The sequence below is a fragment of the Nelumbo nucifera genome, chromosome 7 (genome assembly GCF_055504915.1).
Source record: "Nelumbo nucifera cultivar China Antique chromosome 7, China Antique-T2T, whole genome shotgun sequence".
NCBI classification, from domain to species: domain Eukaryota; kingdom Viridiplantae; phylum Streptophyta; class Magnoliopsida; order Proteales; family Nelumbonaceae; genus Nelumbo; species Nelumbo nucifera.
This window is the reverse complement of record NC_142655.1, coordinates 50,860,713-50,880,058: the sequence shown is the minus strand read 5'-3', so window position 1 is coordinate 50,880,058 and position 19,346 is coordinate 50,860,713. Positions and strand designations below refer to the sequence as shown.

Genomic DNA, 19,346 nt, shown 5'->3' with positions numbered 1-19,346 from the left:
TTGACCGTCATGCGGTTGGCTCTGTACGAAGGCAGCAGGGCTCCCTCCTGTTGTGGCTAACGTTGTCAGACGTTAGTAGGTTGGGCCTCCCAGCCTACGATGGGCTGGGCCAAGCTAACCCACATCAATATATATGTATGTATGTATGTATGTAATTTAAAACTTATATTATGTATATTGATTAAATTGAGTAACTTAATATGTAGATTATTATAATATATTAACATATGGTTCAAAATTTATCATATTATTACTTATTTTATAAATATTACCTTTTACATTATTTATCATATACATTCAAATATTAAAATGAAAACAAATGACCAAATTACTTAAGTAATTCAATGGTCAAGTGAGACCATAGCTTTTGTAATAATGAGTGCTTAGGTTCAAATCATCACATTCTTAAAAATACTTTGGAGTTCATTTCAAAACAAGTTCGATTCTAAGCTATCTCCACTAAGGCCAACCAAAGCCAGTTCATCGGTTCAATTCAGGTAGGATAAACCCCTAGACCCTAGAACCGACCTCGGTAAGGGTCAGTTCCAAAAATTTGGAACAAGACCTTACCCTGTAACAGATTGGGTAGGGTTGGTTCAAGGCCAGTTCCATTCAGTTCCGGGTAGATCCTACCCATTTGCTCACCCTAATTGACATGCCAACTTCTGTGATATCACAAGTGGGGTTTACATCTCAATGGTACATTTTTTGGTGTTTTAGGAAGCAGAAAAAATTGTTCTGTTACAAAAACACCAGGAAACATTCCATCTGAATGATCTCAACTGCCTTGCATGTTAGTGTGCATGTAAACATATTCTTTGCTCTGTTTTTAAATAAATAATGGGCATATTTGAGGTTGAGAGGCTGATATTGGGAATTTCTTTGAACCATAATACAATTTTGGGGGATGAATAGGATGATGGATGGCCCTATGACCATATATTAGATACCAATGCCAGCTCAAGGGATTCCTCCCTCCCTCTTACTAGAAATGAACTTGCAATCCTGGAGAAGCAGAAAGTAAACGAGGCTCTGGCAAGCTATCAAGTATTCCGCATGTCTTAGATAGTGTCAAGTGGCTACAGAATAAAACTGTATACCATTGCCAAATTCATTATTCCCTTGGCAATTGTCCTACTACTCTTTCTTACATCTTTACTTTCAAAAGGAAAGAAAAGTGGTTCTCTACACCACCAGGAACATGCCATTGTTTCATAAAAATTTCTTTTGAATTAACTTGGTCATTGAGCATTCACTCTCAAGAAGAATGGTTCTCTACACCACCTTCCAGCAGAATTCGAAATGCAGCTGTTTGTGCCAACCACGCTGACAATGTATAACTGGATAAAATACAAAGAAGGCAATCTCAAATTTCAGTGGCATGTGCAAACACACAATACACACACAGTTCCCTCTAAAATGATCTCAGTGAAGGAACTTACCAACAATGGTGAGATGCACCATAATTATACCACTTTTAATTCATTGAATATAGTCTTCATAGTAGTTATCACTGATCACAGAAACAAATCTCTCAAGCCATGGAAGCTGATGGAGGTCCTTTATGGTATCAACATAGGAATCTGAACAGCGTGGTGGAGACTGGTAAGGATGATGGTCGCTCAAGCTGAATCCTCCAGCAAGGAACCTCTGTATGAGTGCCAGCTGTGATCTCTCCTGGTCTGAGTATGCATCCATGATTGTAGGTAACGAGTTAAAGGAGTCCCATCTCCATTGCTCTGAGTCTTGGTTAGCGTGGTTGTCTAGGTCTTCAAAACCCTCTTCATCCCAGAAGGCACATTGGCAGGTCTGTTGACCATCTCTATATTCAGCACCACATGAATAGCAAAACTCATGCCCACACCTGCACAGAACTCGACAGGATTAACAAATACATCCTCTATTCTAACAATGGGGTGTGTTTGTACCCTAAAGTCAACCATAATAACAGCTACAAAAAATAAATAGGAAAATTGGACCAATGCCTTTTTGTGCCTTGAAGCAGTTGGTTGATGTAGATATTGTACTCTGATTGATTGGGAATGGGTTCTTAGTTTCCCTGAAGTGACAACTGCAGATATGCTGTATATAGGACATTAAGCATGGCTGAGATGTTTGATGTTTGACTCTAACTGCTGTGGAAATGGAAGGAAAAAGTTCTTCCCAACATGGAACAAGGAGACAGAATGCCAACAGGACTTTTCTTTTATGATCCTTAAAGAATGAAATCATTATGACAAGCATGGGAATATGAATTTGACTCTGACAATGGACACTTTGTGCAAGACAAAGCCTAAGTTAAGGTCTGTATCCAGTCCAATCCTCCGAAGACCCCAGATAGTTGGGACCACCGTTAATGGTAATGACCTTATTTTCATATTTTTCATGCAGTTTAGCCAAGCGAGCTAAGTAATACTTAGGCACTTGATAATAACACAGAACCCAAATATCCATATCAAAAACAAATTGAAATTTCAAAAAGAAAAGACTAAGAAGATGGCATAAACCATAACACATCAAATGGAATACCAAATTTCTTTTTTTTTTTAATTTTTCAGTGTACCTACAACTAAGTTTGTGAACTATTAAATGCCAAACACAAGAAAGATAGAGTAGTCTACTGGGATAAGAAATTTAATATTAGAGTTATCAAACAGCCCAAGCCTAAGAAGTACAAGTTCTACATATTTCACAATATTTTAATTCATTGGCCTATTTCAGAAAGAAATAAATTAAATATAAACTCTGCAAATGAGCAACCTAATCCTCCAACCATCAAACCTATCTTTACATCTCACCATATGTGCTTAAAAGCAGTGTTACTAGGAAACTCCAGATGCTGCATGGACACTTAAAATGGTTGTGTACTCTGTATATGACAGTTGAAAATTTCTAGTCTAAATTAAGTTTGACACCTTCTCCATGAAGACTCCTTCCCGTGTCTGTGAAACATACTTCAAAACTAATAGGTCCAGCCATTCTGATGTGCTGACTTGGCAAAACCATTACTTTTTTTCTTTTGAAATTTGAATGAATTAATGGAAGAGGGAAGGCCCCTCAAGGCATGAACCAAAATCATTCTTAAGAAATATTGAAGATGCTCCAAGCCCAATTTAGCAAAAGATGCTTGTTACTAAAACAATTCACTTGAGGTTATATATAACAAAAGAGACTGAAAGACAATTGCATATTATGCCAGACACTAGTTGATTTGTTGATTATCAACTTGGTTTCACACCTTGATTGGAAACTAATGGATGCTACAACTTTTTATAGAGGGAAAGAATATGGATTAGAACTGTGCCTTCAAAGATAGCCTATTTTGTTTGGTCAGCAGTGCTGGATAAGATTAGAACCAAAGACAATCTAGTCAAAAGAGGGTTAGAAGTGGTAGACATGGCATGTCCCCTATGTATTGGTGCTAAGCTATGTTTCCCAGTGGATGTTAGGGGACTCAGAGGCTTGGTGGCTGAGTGGTCTGAGTAAATCTGGAAAGGTGGCTTGGAGCATTATTCCTGCAGCTGTTCTGTGGGCTGTGTGGAGTGAAAGAAATAACAGATTATTTGAAGGAATTCAAAACTCAAAAGATGTTCTGAGGAAAATTCTGGGGATGATCCACTCATGGCTGACTGTACACCCATTATTCTTTAAAGGTAGACATCCAAGTGCTTTTTTTGAGTTCAATTTTTTGTTTGTAAGGAATGAGTAATTTTCTGTTTGGGGGATTGAGCCTGTATTGGGCTGGTTTGGTTTTTTTGTATATCCTCTATTCATTTCTCTTTGTACAGGCATTTCTATAGTTGATTTTTAATGAAATCACTTCACAGTTTTCAAAAAAAAAAGGGCCCTACTCTTGTCCTTCTCATTTTTCTCTCTTAAATCCGATGGATCTCTTATACTCTAATAGTAAAATGCTTAAATAAAGAATAATATTAATAATATAGTATTCGATAAAATACATTTTGATAGATAACAGTAAAGCTTCAATAATTATAAATGAATAAGTACTTACAATAATTACATCTTTGTTAGGCCAGCATACACTGACCAATTTTTATCTTAGATTTTTGTAACATATTTACGTACAAGCTTCACTTGTAATCCCTCAAAACAGTTTCTCATGGTTTACCCCTTCACTCAATGTTTTAAAAGCGCAAGGTGCCAAAAAGGCGCAAGGGCCAATTTGCGCCTGAGGCGCAAGGCGCAAGGCACGAACCTTTTTAAGGAAGGCGCAAAACTACCAAAAAAAAAGCTAAAAAATAAAAAAAAAGTCAGAAAATTAAAAAAATGCCAAAAAATGCAAAAAAAAATATTAAACAGAACGTTAATAAAAAATATAAACATAAATTTTAAAATAAATGTTTTAAAAAACCAATTATCTAAAATTAAAATACATAAACATAACATGTAAAGCGTATTCAAATGAAAATTTAAAAATAAAAGCAAACATATAAAGCATTTTCAAGCATGTAAAACCCACAATCTCTTTTTTTTTCCTTAATTGCATTGCTTCAAGTAGCTAATGTGATGTAAAACATATTGCATTCTTGATTATATGAGTTGCCTTTGTACCACGCCCCTCGAGGCAAGCCCAAACAAGTCTATGTTAGGGTTTGAAATTCTTATTGCTCACATGAAAAATAATGATTTTACAACTTTAATTGCCTTTTAAGAAGATATTTTATTGGAATGAATGAATGAACATTAGCAAATAGAGACCTGCCCCATTCAGATTTGAAAATATGTGACTACTCCACCTAGGGTTTACCAAGAGAGTCAGAGAATGGCGGGACCAGTGTAATCCCTCGATGGAATGGGAAAGCATGAAGTTTCACAAGAAACTCCAATTCTTGAAAGCAAAGATTAGGGAGTGGAACCTTTTGATGTTTGGGAGATTAGAAGACAGGAAGCAGATATTAATGGATCATATTGAGGAATTGGATTTGAAAGAGGAAAGGGGAGAATTTGAAGAGGGAGACAAGGAACAAAGAGGTGGTTTAAGGAGGTAGTTGGAGGATTGTTTGCACAAAGAGGAAGTCTATTGGAAACAAAAATCTCGATGCAAATGGATGAAGGAGGAAGATAGGAACACCGGATTCTTTCATACTATGGCAAATGGCAAGAAAAATAAGAATGTTATTTCAAGGCTTGAAGTTGAGGGGTCAATTTTAACCCACCAAGATGAGACAGCAAGAGCCTTTATAAATCATTTTAAGTCCGTCTTTAGAAGGCCATTAAGTGGGAGGGTGTGGTTAGAAGGATTGGAGTGATCAGATTTAGGGGCAGAAAACAGGCAACGATTGGAAAGGAGATTTAAGGTGGAAGAAGTAAAGGAGGTTGTGTTTTCTATGGATAGAATGAAAGCTCCAAGCCCGGATGGTTTAACAATAAGACTATTGGGAAATCTTGGAAAGGGATCTAATGCTAGTGTTTGATGAATTTCATAGAAGGGGAGTAATTAATCCGGGGTTGAAGGATCAGTTTCCATCCCTATATGCTCTCTCTGACTTGAAAAATGATCCCATTTCTTCATTTATTGTCCCTTCATCAAACACTAGGTTTGGTTGGAATTTGGGTTTAAGAAGGGTTGTTAGAGATATAGATCTGAACAGCACCTTAACTCTCTTGGGTATTCTTGAAAATGTTTTCTTGGACCCCACAAAGGAAGACACCGAAATTTGGACCCCCACCCCCTCGGGCTATTTCTCTTGTGCCTCTTTCTTTAAAGTCTTAACTCAGCCTTCCAGTCCTATAGGTTTATCCTTCCCTGTCTACATGTTTATCCCCTCATAGGTGTATTCTATGTAATGCTGATGGGGAAACTGCTTATCACTTGTTGGTTTCTTGCCAGCTTGCCAAAACTATTTGGGAATGGGCATTTTCTCTTTTTGGGTGTAGGTGGAATCCCCCCTTGAATGTGCAAAGTATATTTTCTTCTTTTTTCAAGTGGCATTTGAAGAGGGGTAGGACTGTGTGGAGGTGCCTAAGAGCTGCAGTATGCTGGACATTGTGGGAAGGAAGGAATTCAAGAATCTTCTCTAAAAAAGAGAGAAACTTTGAGAGTTTGATAGATTTGATTCACATCAGGGTGGTACAATGGTTGTAGTCTTCAAATTTATTCACAGACTTTGCAGTGGACAATTTGCTGAGGAAATGGAAAGAGATTGCTAGCTCAGCCAAAGTGAAAACGGGTCTACATCAGTCTTGGACTCCTCCCGCCACTGGTTTTATAAAGTTGAACTTTGATGGCAGCAGTAGAGGGAATCCTGGGCATTCAGGCATCAGGGGTGTGTTTAGGGATGAGAATGGGATTGTTTCAGCCATGTTTTTAGGCCCAATTGGGGCAGGTGACTCTCTTAGGGCTGAAATCTTTGCAGCTTTGGAAGGTGTTCAAAGGGTTAACGAAATGAATATTAGGAGGCATGTAATTGAAGGGGATTTGGAGGTGGTAGTTGGGTGGATGAGTGAAGACAAGGCTGGGTTATGGAACTACGCCAATGAAAGAAAAAAATTCAGGTGGTTGGCTAAGGACAGGGAAATAAAGTACAGTTGGGTGAAGAGATCTGCTAACTCGTTTGCAGATGGGTTAGCCAAGCAAGGGGTGACTAGGGATTCTTTATTCTGGGCTCAGTTGTAATTTTGGTTTTTCCTTGGGGGCTCTTGCCTCTATTGTGGGAGTTAAGAAAGTTTAGCTCCCCTCCTTGGTAATTAATTATTCCGTTAGATTAATGAAATTTTTGTTGTCAATCAAAAAAAATGGATGCATCTTCCAGGATTATATTAAAGATTCCTTTAAGATTCAAAGGAAGCAAGCAATGCTCCCTAAGGGCAGAAGTTATGACTCCGTTGCAAGGCCTAAAAAATGGCCTATATTGGGCTTGAAGCCTTGAACCAGAATGGAAGTTAAAAGAAACTCCCAAGTGGTATTGGATGACAAAAGATATGAAGGCCCTTGAAGCTTCAAATTTGCTAATAGCTAACCAAGTTGTAGACAGACTTGCATGAGATGGGATGGTTAAACAATCTTGTTTGGGGAGCACCACGCTTGCTGGTAGAAAAACACAGCTGCAATACTCTTTGTTCTGAACTAATCATGTCCTGTCAACACTACTAAATTATTAATAAAATTACCAGTTACTGATTAAAAACTTCCTATATAACTAAGGTAATGGTGGCAAGTCACGGCTGATGATGGAATCATTTTTTTTAAGGGATACTGCTTACTAATAAAAAGATAAGGGATATTGCTCAAAGGATTGACTTATAGAAACAGGTAGAGAGAATGAGTGGTAAATGGAAGAAAATAAAAGTGCAGAAATACCTCTATAATCAAGTTGAATTAAGTGAGGAGCATTTATGGTCTAATTTGTGTATGCATAAATTGCCATAAAGGTCCTACTAATCAAATCTGGTTAGCCTGTTGGACATTTGTCCTGGGACCCCATAGGGTCTGGTTATTTCTGGTTCAACACAAACAGATAAACCATAGTGAGTTTGGTACTGGGTCAACCCTAATTCCTCCAGTACCCAACCAGCTGATAGCATAGCTCTATAGCCTAGCCAAGGTTCAAAATTTCGATGTGTCGTATTGGTGGCTTCCTGATACACCTCTACAGGGGGTTTTTCGGGGTCTGACCTGGTTCAGGGGGTAGACAGGCCTTAAACCGACCCCTCTGAACCAGTTTCAAAGAAAAACTAAAAAAATAAAAGGCGAGTAAACATACAGGCCGATACACCCCTACCGGCATATCGGCCTGTATCATATTGTGCTACATTCCTGGGTGACCACATAAAACAATGGATAGTTATGCCTTGTTTAGTAAATCCGGTATCACTTCTTTTTAGCTGATAAACAACAGATCAATAGAATATTTTTTACCAGTAACATAACCATTTAATAATCATCATAAAAAATGAGTAAAGTGGGTAGCACAAGAACAGCACAAAAGGACCCAAACAGATTCCATAAACCTAATTTCCAATGAAGACTATGGCAATATATCAGACCCTTACTTTAGCAGCCTATTTTCTAAGGAATAGTATCTCCATGATACAGGTTTCCTTCTGTCCACCTAAACCTAGCTAATATGATACCCAGATACCTGTACAAGGATGCTGTGTTGTGTCAGATACTTCAATTTTTAGTGTAAATTTTATATCTAATACCGCATTCAGCTGTGTCCTTGCCATATCTGGGTAAAATAGCCTAACCAAAGTACCAAATTATCATCCAAACCATTTCCCAATCTCATTACCCAAGGGAATTAGGGAATTAGATGTTCATGGTTCATCCTGGAAGCAAGAGATCCAGCTTCTCTAATGATGTTCATTATTTGAAAATCATCTTCCACCTCCAAATCTCAAAAATCAAATGGATACATGAGTCTCAACCCTTGCATCAAGACTAAGATCTCATATCTCATATTTGATATTTCTAACCAATGTCCTAAAATCAGCTGTTCCTGAGGAAGAACAAAATACTTTTCCATTTGGTCACAAAATTCCCCATATTTCCAAAAGAACTACCAAATTTATTTGGTCAGTTCCATTTAAAGAAAAAGATCAAGAGAAATTATATTAAGGCTTGAGAGATAAAACAAAACTCCCATGATGGGAGAATCGAGAGTCTGAGATATGAGTGCAATGAAACTATCTCACCCCAAATAGCAAAACCTGAAGCCTACCGTGGTTGGTCATGCCCCCATTACAACTGATGATGCATACCCCTCAGAAGTCAGAACCCATTTGAAGAAGATGTTACACTTGATGCTAAATATCTAGTTTCCCCTTGATGTATATCAAAGGGACCATGGTTCCTGTCCTCCATCTCACATACAGCTAGACAACACTTGATGATCCCCATCTATTACTAATCCAAAGCAACCTAGATTGGAGAACCAAAAGCCATAAAGAAGAGATATCACTTTCTTAACCTTGTTAAAATCTCTCTATTACCTTCCCTGATCTTTTAATTCAACTCATATCAATTTGAAATCAACATCTTCTGAAAATATATTATCAATTCGCACCATAATTTTCTTTTAACTTTTTATTTTCTTTTGAGTGTTAACAATCAAAAAGAGTTCATTTAATATAAAGCATAGTTCTCAAGGCAACACCTAGGCGATGCATATGCAACAAGGTGCCCTCGGAGGCTCACCTTGTGTAATTTCCAAGCAGTTTTATACATTGCATTATAAAATACTTTTATGTTCTTAATTTTTTTTTGATCAATAACAATAAGCTTTATTAATGAATAAGATCTGTGAAACTTTAATTATAGGAAGGGGGAGGTAAACTATCTTAACTCCCCAACAACAAAAGGACAAAGAAAGAAGCTAAAAATTAGCCCAAAACAGAGATTCCTTATACGCCCCTTGCTTAGCTAACCCATCAGCCATTGAGTTAGCACTTCTCGTCACCCAGCTATACTTCACCTCAATATCCCTACTCAGCCATTTAAATTTGTTCTTTTCATTGCTGTACCTCCACAAACCACTGTTGTCTCCTTTCAGCCACCTAATCACCACCTCCGAGTCCCCTTCAAGAACCAAGCATCTGATGTTTAATTCTCTTGCTCTTTGGATTCCTTCTAGAACTGCTAGAATCTCAGCCCTAAGAGAGTCACCCACTCCAATTGGGCCTGAGAGCATAACAGTAATAATCCCATCCTCATTCCTGAAAACGCCCCCAATCCCAGAAGGCCCTGGATTCCTTAAGCTACTACCATCAAAATTCAGTTTTATGAATCCAGAGGGAAGGGGGGGACCAAGAGGGCCTAGAAGTCCTCTTACAATGGGCAGAGGTAGCTATCTCTTTCCACTTTCTCGATAAGTCGGCCATGGAAAATTCTGAGAATAGCTCCATAGATTTCAGCCAATGAGCTACCCTTAAGTGTATCAGTTCTAGTAAGTTTTCCGTGGTTCTTTCCTTGTCTGAAAAGATTCGTGAGTTTCTCTCTTCCCATACGGACCAGCACACTACCACCCTAATGCTTCTCTACATAACCTTCCCTCTTTTCTTAGGCCATCTAAAGAACAAAGGAGAGAACAAGCATTGCACACTCACGGGGGGATTCCAAGTACACCCAAAAGGGATAAAACCCACTCCCAAACAGTTTTAGTAACCGGACAAGTAACCATAAGGTGGTAACCCGTTTTCCCATCAGCTTTGCAAAGATTACACCTATTGGGAAGTAAACAAAAATTGGGCCTCTTTCTCTGGAGCAAGTCATTTGTGTTAATTCTTTCCAGGAAAGTTTCCCAACAAAAACTACCAACCCAAGGAGGAATGGGTTTACTCCAAATCTCTTTAACAGGGAAGGACAACCCAAGAGGAACAAGAGGTTGAATTAAAGTCTCAAGAAAAGAAGCATAAGAAAAGGAACCAAAGGAGGAAGGGGTCCAAACTCTAGTGTCTCCCTTACTAGGGTCCAAGAAGACATTTTCAATAATGGCTAGCAGAGATGAAATACAGCCCAAGTCTGTATCCCTGATTGCCCTTCTCAAGCCCAAGTTCCACCCAAAACCCGAAGTAGATTTAGAAGGAACTAAGAAAGATGAGATGGGTTCATTTTTCAAATCTGACAAAGCATACAAAAAGGGGAATTGGTCCCTTAGGGGCAAGTCCCCAACCCAAAGTTGCTCCCAAAATTTTATTCGATTACCAAAGTTCAAATCACACCTGATCCAAGGGAAGAAAACTGGAAGCAGATCATGAATTCCAAGGGGAAGCAACTGTAGCCCTTACTATAATTCCTAGATTCCAGTTGTTCTCTTCCAGCCCATGTATGCTAGCCACTATCTTCGTCCACAATTTGTCCCTTTCCAATGGAAACCTCCACATCCATTTCCCCAACAACGCCATGTTTCTTTTCCTAATATTCCCAATCCCAAGCCCTCCTAGCTTCTTACTTTTAGTTACCACCTCACAACTCACCCTATGGTCTTTCTTCTCCACTCCTGGTTCCCACAAAAAATCACTCATTAATTTTTCCACCCTGTTAGAGACCTTTCTGGGAATCTTAAACACTGATAGGAAGTAAACAAGAAGGTTAGCTAGGGTAAACTTAATCAAAGTGATTCTCCCCCCTACAGAGAGAGAATTTTTCCTCTAAGAAGCAAGCCTTTTCTCAAATCTCCCCAATACCGGGTTCCAAAAGCTTTCATTCTTGGGGTTATCTCCTAAGGAGAGGCCCAAATAAATGATAGGCCAATCCGAGATTACACAACCTAACATACCTACATATTCACTTACTTCCCTCTCCTCCAAATTCACTCTCACCATGCAACTCTTATTAAAGTTCATTTTAAGATTAGACATCTGCTCAAAGAGTTGTATTGCCAATTTTAAATTCCCGATCCAATTTATGTTCCCACCTTCACAGAACAGGATTGTGCCATCTGCAAACTACAAGTGTGTAAGTGATACTTCCTCCCTTCCTACTCTCCATCATTTTATTAAGTTCCTTGAATCAGCTCTATGGATCAATCTCCCTAGGACATCTGCAATCAAAGTGAATAGAAAAGGGGAAAGTAGATCTCCTTGTCTTATTCCTCTCAAGGTAGGAAAGAAATCCATCACAGTTCCATTCACCAAGATAAAATAGTGGCAACTCCTAACACAACCCCAAATCCATTTACACCATCTGTCTCCAAAGCCAAAACTTCTCATCACCTCCACCAAGAAGGATCAATCAACTAGGTCATAAGCCTTCTCTAAGTCTTACTTGCATACCACTCCCTTCTTCTTGGATTTCCTAAAGCTCTCCAAACTCTCATTTGCAATCAAAATTTGATCAATGATCTGCCTTCCCTTCACAAAAGCTCCTTGGTTGGGTGCAATAATGGTAGGAAGAACTCTCTTTATCCTTAGAGACAACACTTTTGCAATTATCTTGTACAGACTATTCACCAAGCTAATAGGTCTAAAATCCCTTAGTTGTGAAGCCTCTTCCTTCTTTGAGACCAAAGCAATGAATGTGGAATTTAAACCCCGATTAAATATTCCCTTTTTGTGAAACTCTTCAAAAACCAACACTAGATCCTGCTTCACAATATCTCAACAATCCTAATAAAATGCCATTGTGAAACCATTTGGGCCCAGAGATTTTGTCCTATCCATTGAGAACACTGCTTCCTTTATCTCCTCTAGATCAAAATTCTTCTCTAACGCCTCTCTATTCTCTACATTAAGAGTTGGCCATTTTTTATGTTCTTAATTTTCTGAGATCATAATTATAAAATAGACATTATTAAACTAAAATATTCATTTTGTGTGTTTATACTAATTTCTTTTTATTATTTTCTTATTTGTTAGGGTTTAATCAACACAAACATTGCTAAATGCTGTATTGAACCCTCAAAGACTTCAAAACCTGAACCAATAAGTAAGGAAGAACTTAAAGTTTTGTCTAATCAACACAAAAATAGGGGTTCACCCTTATATTTTTTGAATTTTCTTGTCTTTCTTCTTTTTCTGCCCATGAATATGTTGACTTCCTATGCTTTAACATGAAGTTCATACTTTTATTATGAAAATTATGGATAATTATTAAGGAAACATGGTTATGGAACCTAGGGAACTACCCTAGGATATATGTTTTTCACTTAAAAAATTTCATCACCTAGGCACCCCCCCTATCGCCTAGCCTTAGCCTTGACGCCCAAAAAACTATATATACAAGGGAAAATACAAAAAACATATACATGGGCATCATACAAATATCACCAGCCCATCCCTAAAAAGGTCAATACCCGATTTTGGTCCAAGCTAACAGGGGTCTTGGGAGGGGCAGACCATGTATGACTCAAACCTTTGGCTTTTTTTGCACATAGTGGCTACTCCCAAACTCAAACCATTGTTATCGCATTTGCTAGCCCAAGATTTTACCATTACACCAAGCAATGGCCCCTCCTAGCCAATCATTACGCTATTCACTCTAAACCTTGCTAGTCCATCTACAATAGAATTTTAAGCCCTTGGAAATACATCTCAAAGTGGCTGGGCATGAGTCCAGTATAAGCTGTATAGCTCATCTCATAGAATACAACCAGCCTTGTGGCTCAATCTGGGGTATAAGGTCCTGCACTCTAATTCAAGTCTTCCCACCCATTTACTTGAAAATGAATGAGAAGTCAATAGTAGTAATCTGTCTATCTTTTTTAATACTTACATTTTGCCAAACTTAATAAAGCCCCTAATATCTATGACTTTTAGTAATATTTATTAAACATATAGCATACACAGTTCTAAGACAATGGTTGATGCACAGAGAAGCTAGCTCCTCATGGAATAGACAGATGTGTTTTGATGGCCATATTTCCCCCATTCAAAGTCCCTAAGATTGACATATGTAGATTTGAAAATCCAGGGATATCAACTATTAGAAGGCTTTTCTTTTTGTTTTTTGATCAATAACAGACTATTGGAAGGTTTTTAGAGACAACGTCTTAGAACATGATTAGGATCAAGGTCATGGTCTTAGGATGCTCTCTTTATTTATTTTTTTTTTATCAGTAAAATGTGTTTAATAAGATTTGAACCAATGATCTCTTTATGGTTGTTAATCGTGTTCAGATAGAAGGAACTTCACAGATTTTGAAATAGGAAGGATGTATCAAGATGTCAGTGGTCCAATGGTTCTTTATATATCTTACTAGAAAGGTAGTATTATTGATATCCAGAATGAACTTCTTGGCTGGTGACCTAGCCAGAGGGGGCATGGGAGGAGTAATATTGAGGATCTCCTTCCAGGGTAGGATTTGATTCTTGCTTCAGCTTAGATGTCATGGTTAATTTGTGAAGAGAACAGTGATGTGGTCCCCACTGTGTTCGTGTGATTGTAGTTAGCAGTTAGTTATTTCAGTTGGTAGTTTATTTCAGTTTATAGTTATTAGTTCTTTTATTATTTTGCCATGTAAGCAGTAAGGGTAATTCAGCCCTTTTACTTTTATTTGAGTATTAATATAAATTGTAGAGTGGGGCGACGGTTGGTCAACACTCTCTCTCTCTTTTCTGAATCCTCCTCTTTGAGTTCTTCTTCTCTTCTCTTCTCTTCGTCTTCTTCTCTCTTCTCAATCTTTCCTTTGTTTATTTCACATTGAACCTAGGACTGATTGCAGTCCTATTCAACTACTATTTGTTAGTCGCTATGCTTCATCCTGAACTTCATCAGTGGCTCATTGATTGCACTTTTCTTTCTTTTTTTTTTTTTTTTGACAAAAGTATGTTGTGTCACAGATAAAAAAATTTAAAAAAAAAAAACATACTATAAAAATTATGTTGTATAGTGCAATCTAAAAATATCCATACAGTACAGCGGGTGTTGGTGATTCTATAAGGGCGAGCTGAAATATTAGCAGTGGTACGAGGCATACAGCTGGCTAGTCAACTTAGAGTGGAAAACTTGATAGTTGAAGGGGACTCCAAGGTGGTAGTAGGCTGGCTGACAAATCCAGAAACAGTCTATTGGGGTTACAGGGATCTTTTAAAGAAAGTTAACTGGCTGACAAGAAATATGACAGTTAGGTTTCAGTGGGTTAGCAGATCGGAAAATGCAATGGCTGATTCTATGGCTAAGCAAGGGGTATCAAGGGGAGACCTGTTTTGGGCTACCTTATAATTGTAATTCAGGCTTGTGTGTGTTTATTTGCATATTGTTCAGTTCCAGGGGGAGGTAATGACAGTCTTTCTTTGATTAATAAAATTGCATTCATTTATCAAAAAAAAAAAAAAAAAAAGTCTTGCATTACTGTCATGAAATGAAATATATAGACAGACAGAGGCATAAATTGGCAGATGAAACCCAACTTAGGCCACATGAATAGAAACTATGACATCCTATGAAATTTCAGTAAATTGCAATAGCAATAGGAAATGAAGTCAACAGGCAAAACTAGTATCCAATAATTATCATGAATTAATAAATGGTCCAAAATTAGTGTACTTTGACACAAAAACGGCATGCTGTATAGGCTGGATAAATATGTCATTAATACCATCATGTTAAAAATGTATGCAAAAAAACAAGGCTCCATGTGGCATCATTCCATTGGCTATCATCTGGACTCTTTGGTATTAACAAATCTCTTTTAATCATGGCTACTGATAAAAAGGAATTTGAACATATTCAACAACAAGGTATCTTCACAAGAGTCTGTTCTGTGAAAACTGGTTCGCATGGTATCCCCTAGGGTTTCAACCCACAGGGTTCAGGGAATTTCACCATTCCCAATTTTTTGTTTTTGACACTTTTCATATGCTTCATAGATATCATATGTTTTTATGGGTGCCTATTGTCTAGGCCCTATAGTAATAGCAACTTGTGCAGGAGACATGTTGTATATGTCTTTATGCTTTTTGATCTGTTAATACAATTAATTTTTCAGTTAAAAAACCATACTAAGAACTTACATAAACATATAAATATTATAACTCCATGTATACATGATCAAGACACATGCAAGTAGTGCTGTGTAAGTTTAGGCAACAACTAGCCTTGCCAGCCCAAATGCCTGCTAATGATGCATTTTCAGCAAATTACACTGTAATGACTTACTATTAAACAACAATTGTTTTCAATCTGAAGTATTAAACTACAAACTAAGTCATTAAATGACCAAATGAAAAATATAATATACTTATATTCAATCAAAAAAGTGAGAAGTTATTGAATAACCTCCCTGGGTCATAGTAAAACATACAAAAGGATTAACACACCTAAGTTTTAAGTCTGCATATATTAATGTTGAGACAAAATGTGTTAAGACAAACTCATCAGTATATGAATGGGTCATAATTATTTGATTGCCTTCACTACAATGTTTATATCCGTACAGTCCATCAATCTGTCCACCTACGTGATAGGCTCCCAAAATGCATATTAAGTTGCCTACTAAACAAAACGCTTTTACTACATAGGATAAGTGTTGAGGATACCAAAGAATACACATCAACAACAGGTAATAAAATTAAACTGCAGTCACTTGGTGTCTGACATAGCTGCTCAGCACATCTTTTTATTCAATTTCAACCAAAACAATGCAATACTCTAGTCATAGGATCATATACCAAGATAAAGTTGGTTGCCCACTTGTTTCTTAGAAAAACAGGGACTGGGTAAACTATACAAGTGTGATTTTGATCTTACCAGCAGGTCATGTGGTAACAGCCTTGTGTAAGCTCGATCATCCTACGGCATTGTTGGCAACGCCGCCATTTTTTATTTTGTGCTAGGTGATGCAAAGTTATGTCCCCAGCATCTCTCTCCTCCATGGGCAAGTTCTGATACTCTTCACAACTCATGGAAGAATGCCAAGGAACTCCACAATCTACACAGATAAACCGTTGACATACTGGACACTCTATGCAGCTAGAGTCCGACTGACTTGATGAGCTTGCCCTTGTTGACACACACTCACGAGGATTGAGCAGCACCGAACAATTTGGGAAGGGGCAATAGAATTTTTCTGAGTCAAGAATATTGGCTTCCAAGAGTGCTTTCTCAAGAGACTCATAGCAGGTGACTGGAAGAAAGGATTTGCACTCACTGGCTGAGATGTAATACTTACATTTCAACTGAGGGCATCTTATAGGGACTTGAGAGGCCTGTAACTTTCCATCCACATAAATTCTCATACAATGTGAACAAAATTTGTGGGAACATTTCATTTTTATCATCATTGATGATGGCTTCTCTTCGCAACAGATAGGGCAGTCTTCAACTGATCCCTCTTCTTTAGCAGACAAACAGACAACACCTATTGCAATTTGGGCTAATTGCAATGGCCTTTCCAGTTGAATGCTTGGCACAAATTTCAATTCAAAAGATTCTAATTTACTGGCATGTTCAAGAATCCTTTCCCTCAGTGCTATCAAAAGTGGATTCTCAAGTTTGTCCTCATGAATGATCTGTAAAAATTTAGTGTATTATTAAAAGCATCAAAGATTTCAAGGACAGGAGAACATAATGACCATACAATATAATGTCCAGACAGATACTGACATGGAAACTGGTACAGGAAACAGAATATAGTTTTCAATTTCCTAATATTCCGGGTACCATACAGGTATTGAAATCCCACTTAACATGCTTATATCATGCTTATAGCATGCTTCTATATCCAACTTTTGAAGCTAAGTCTCATATCACATTACTAACATCTTCCCAATTTTAATTAACCCTGTAATGTATATAGTTTTTTATGACATGATTTGTTAAAATATATCATGTTATATATAGTTTTAATGCTATTAAGTATAGTAGACTATGGGCGAATATTGTTTTCAGTGAATAAAAACTAGAATAATATGAAATTTAACTACACAAAAACCTAGGCTATGCATCTAACAAGGTTAGAAAAGAATCTGAATGTGCTTTGGAACAAGCATTCTATCAAAATTTGGTACAATTTCTATTGAAGATATAATTAAATTCCCTTTGTACTCTGACTGGTGATCTAAATGCACCTAATGAATTACAGTTTGTGATCTAACAATGAAAATGGTATTAATGAGCTTTGATAAGGATAACGCAAAATGCTGCTTGCTGAAGAATTATAGTGAGACTTACAAGTAATCATTACCTTACTGAACAAAAGATCTTGTCTTGAAACTAATGAAACTTCAAAATATGCAAATCAAATCATAAAAACAGACTTGAGACCCTATCAAGAAGCAAAACATTTTATAACCTCCAGACAAATTATAGAACCCAAACGGAAAAGGTAAAAGAGGATCCTTGAAGATAAGTAGTGAAGTTAAAAATAATATTTTTCACAAAGCCATTGATCAAAATTCATAAGGCTAAAGTCATACATAAATTCCAAAGGTTTAGTAAAACTGATCTGCTGCAGAGTATTGCCTAGCCTGTTCTTACAGACTGTAAACAAAGATATCAATAAATCCAAAAAGAAATAGGACTTCAACGTAAACGAATGCTTGCCTGATCATACATGATCTCTGAATCCGTATACGAAAATATTCGACGTGTATCTTTCTGCAAAGCCTCCGCCAGACCATCCATCAGAGCCAGATAATTAGCCACCGATTCCTCAACATAAAAGTCAAGCTTCTTCTGCACTTGAATTATAGGAACCCCAGGTAATCTTTCCATAACCACCCCAATTCCTGAAAACCCCGAATCTCCAGCCCCACATATCGATACACCTTTGAAGAACATATTCAAGGAAAACTCATCGAGTTCATCTTTCGAGGCACTAATGTTGGTTTCCTCCATGTCCCTCCATTCTTCTTCCTCAGCACAACAGCTACGGAATTCTTCTTCCTCATCGTCCAATCTGTCTTTCCCGGCAACATCTACAAAAGACCCATCACTGAAACCATTGCGCTCCACCATTTTCAGCAACCAATTCCTCCCGACACTCAAAACAACTCTGCAGAACCTAATTTCTCAACGATCCAAATAGGGATTTTTTCAGCCTTTACTTCTGCTTCAGAATCCGGGGAAACCCCATCAATGAATCAATCCAAATCTTTTTACCCCCCACCCTTAATTCTCTCCTGATCAGCAGCGTATCAAACAAACAAGGTTGTCGGCAGAAGATAAAGGAATTCCAGCCCTTTTATGCAAACCAAAACCGAGCAAAAACCCATTAAAAAATCATTCAAATCTTCCATTTCGGTTCCAATATTCCAACAATCTACAACAAAATAAACGGAAAGAATGAAGAAAGAGAGTGGTAGTTTCCAAACAAAACAATAAGAAATCTCTGAGCCCTCCTTACCAAAAAAAAATTAAGAAACAGAGTAGAAGGGCATTCAGTTAGAAGCCCCAAGAAGACGAGAGTCTCACTACCCAAACTAGGATTTATTCTTCTTTCTGCTTTCCTCTCTTTTTCTTCACTTTTTTTAATCCTTGCTCTCCTAATCCACTGAAAGCCCTGTAGGGTATAAAACCCTAATCTGACAACTGCCCCCTTTTCCCCACAAGAATCAATCCGGTACTGTTACTGTTGGATGGCGTAAGAAGAAAGGAAGGCAGCCGTGCGTGCTGGCATTCCCCTCTAATTATTCCCTTCTCATACATCAACACCAAATAATTTTATTTAATTTGTTAAATCACCCAACAAGATTCTCGTTTCTTTTGGGGTTGGGAACCTATGCACATGGCAGACGATTAAATTGATGCTTACTTGATTTGACTTTCAACGCCTCAGAAAATTCCAAAGTAAACAAATTAATGACGACCCATTAAACTAGCAAAGGTCTGAACTCTGATTCTCTGAAGTGGAGCACAATCATTATCAATCCACTTGTTTTTTCTCCTTGTGTAACTTAAACCAATAATTAATTAATTAACATATGCATTAGGATTTCAATATTCA

General features: G+C 37.6%; 1 protein-coding gene across 2 annotated transcripts; it reads right to left on the bottom strand.

Annotated features, from left to right (window-relative positions):
* Positions 1 to 1,033: 1,033 nt before the first annotated feature.
* Positions 1,034 to 19,038, bottom strand: LOC104586523 (RING/U-box superfamily protein). 2 transcript variants are annotated; one of them, XM_088891103.1, is made up of 5 exons: positions 18,747 to 19,038; positions 17,945 to 18,662; positions 16,151 to 16,911; positions 1,443 to 1,864; positions 1,034 to 1,340 (listed from the first exon to the last, which is right to left on the bottom strand). In XM_088891103.1, exons 2-4 carry the CDS (start codon positions 18,356 to 18,358, stop codon positions 1,483 to 1,485), a joined length of 1,557 nt encoding a protein of 518 aa, XP_088747229.1. In that variant the 5' UTR covers positions 18,359 to 18,662; positions 18,747 to 19,038; the 3' UTR covers positions 1,034 to 1,340; positions 1,443 to 1,482. The 2 variants fall into 2 exon arrangements, with proteins under 2 accessions (XP_088747229.1, XP_010242090.1); XM_010243788.3 differs by having other exon boundaries at positions 17,945 to 19,007.
* Positions 19,039 to 19,346: the final 308 nt, after the last annotated feature.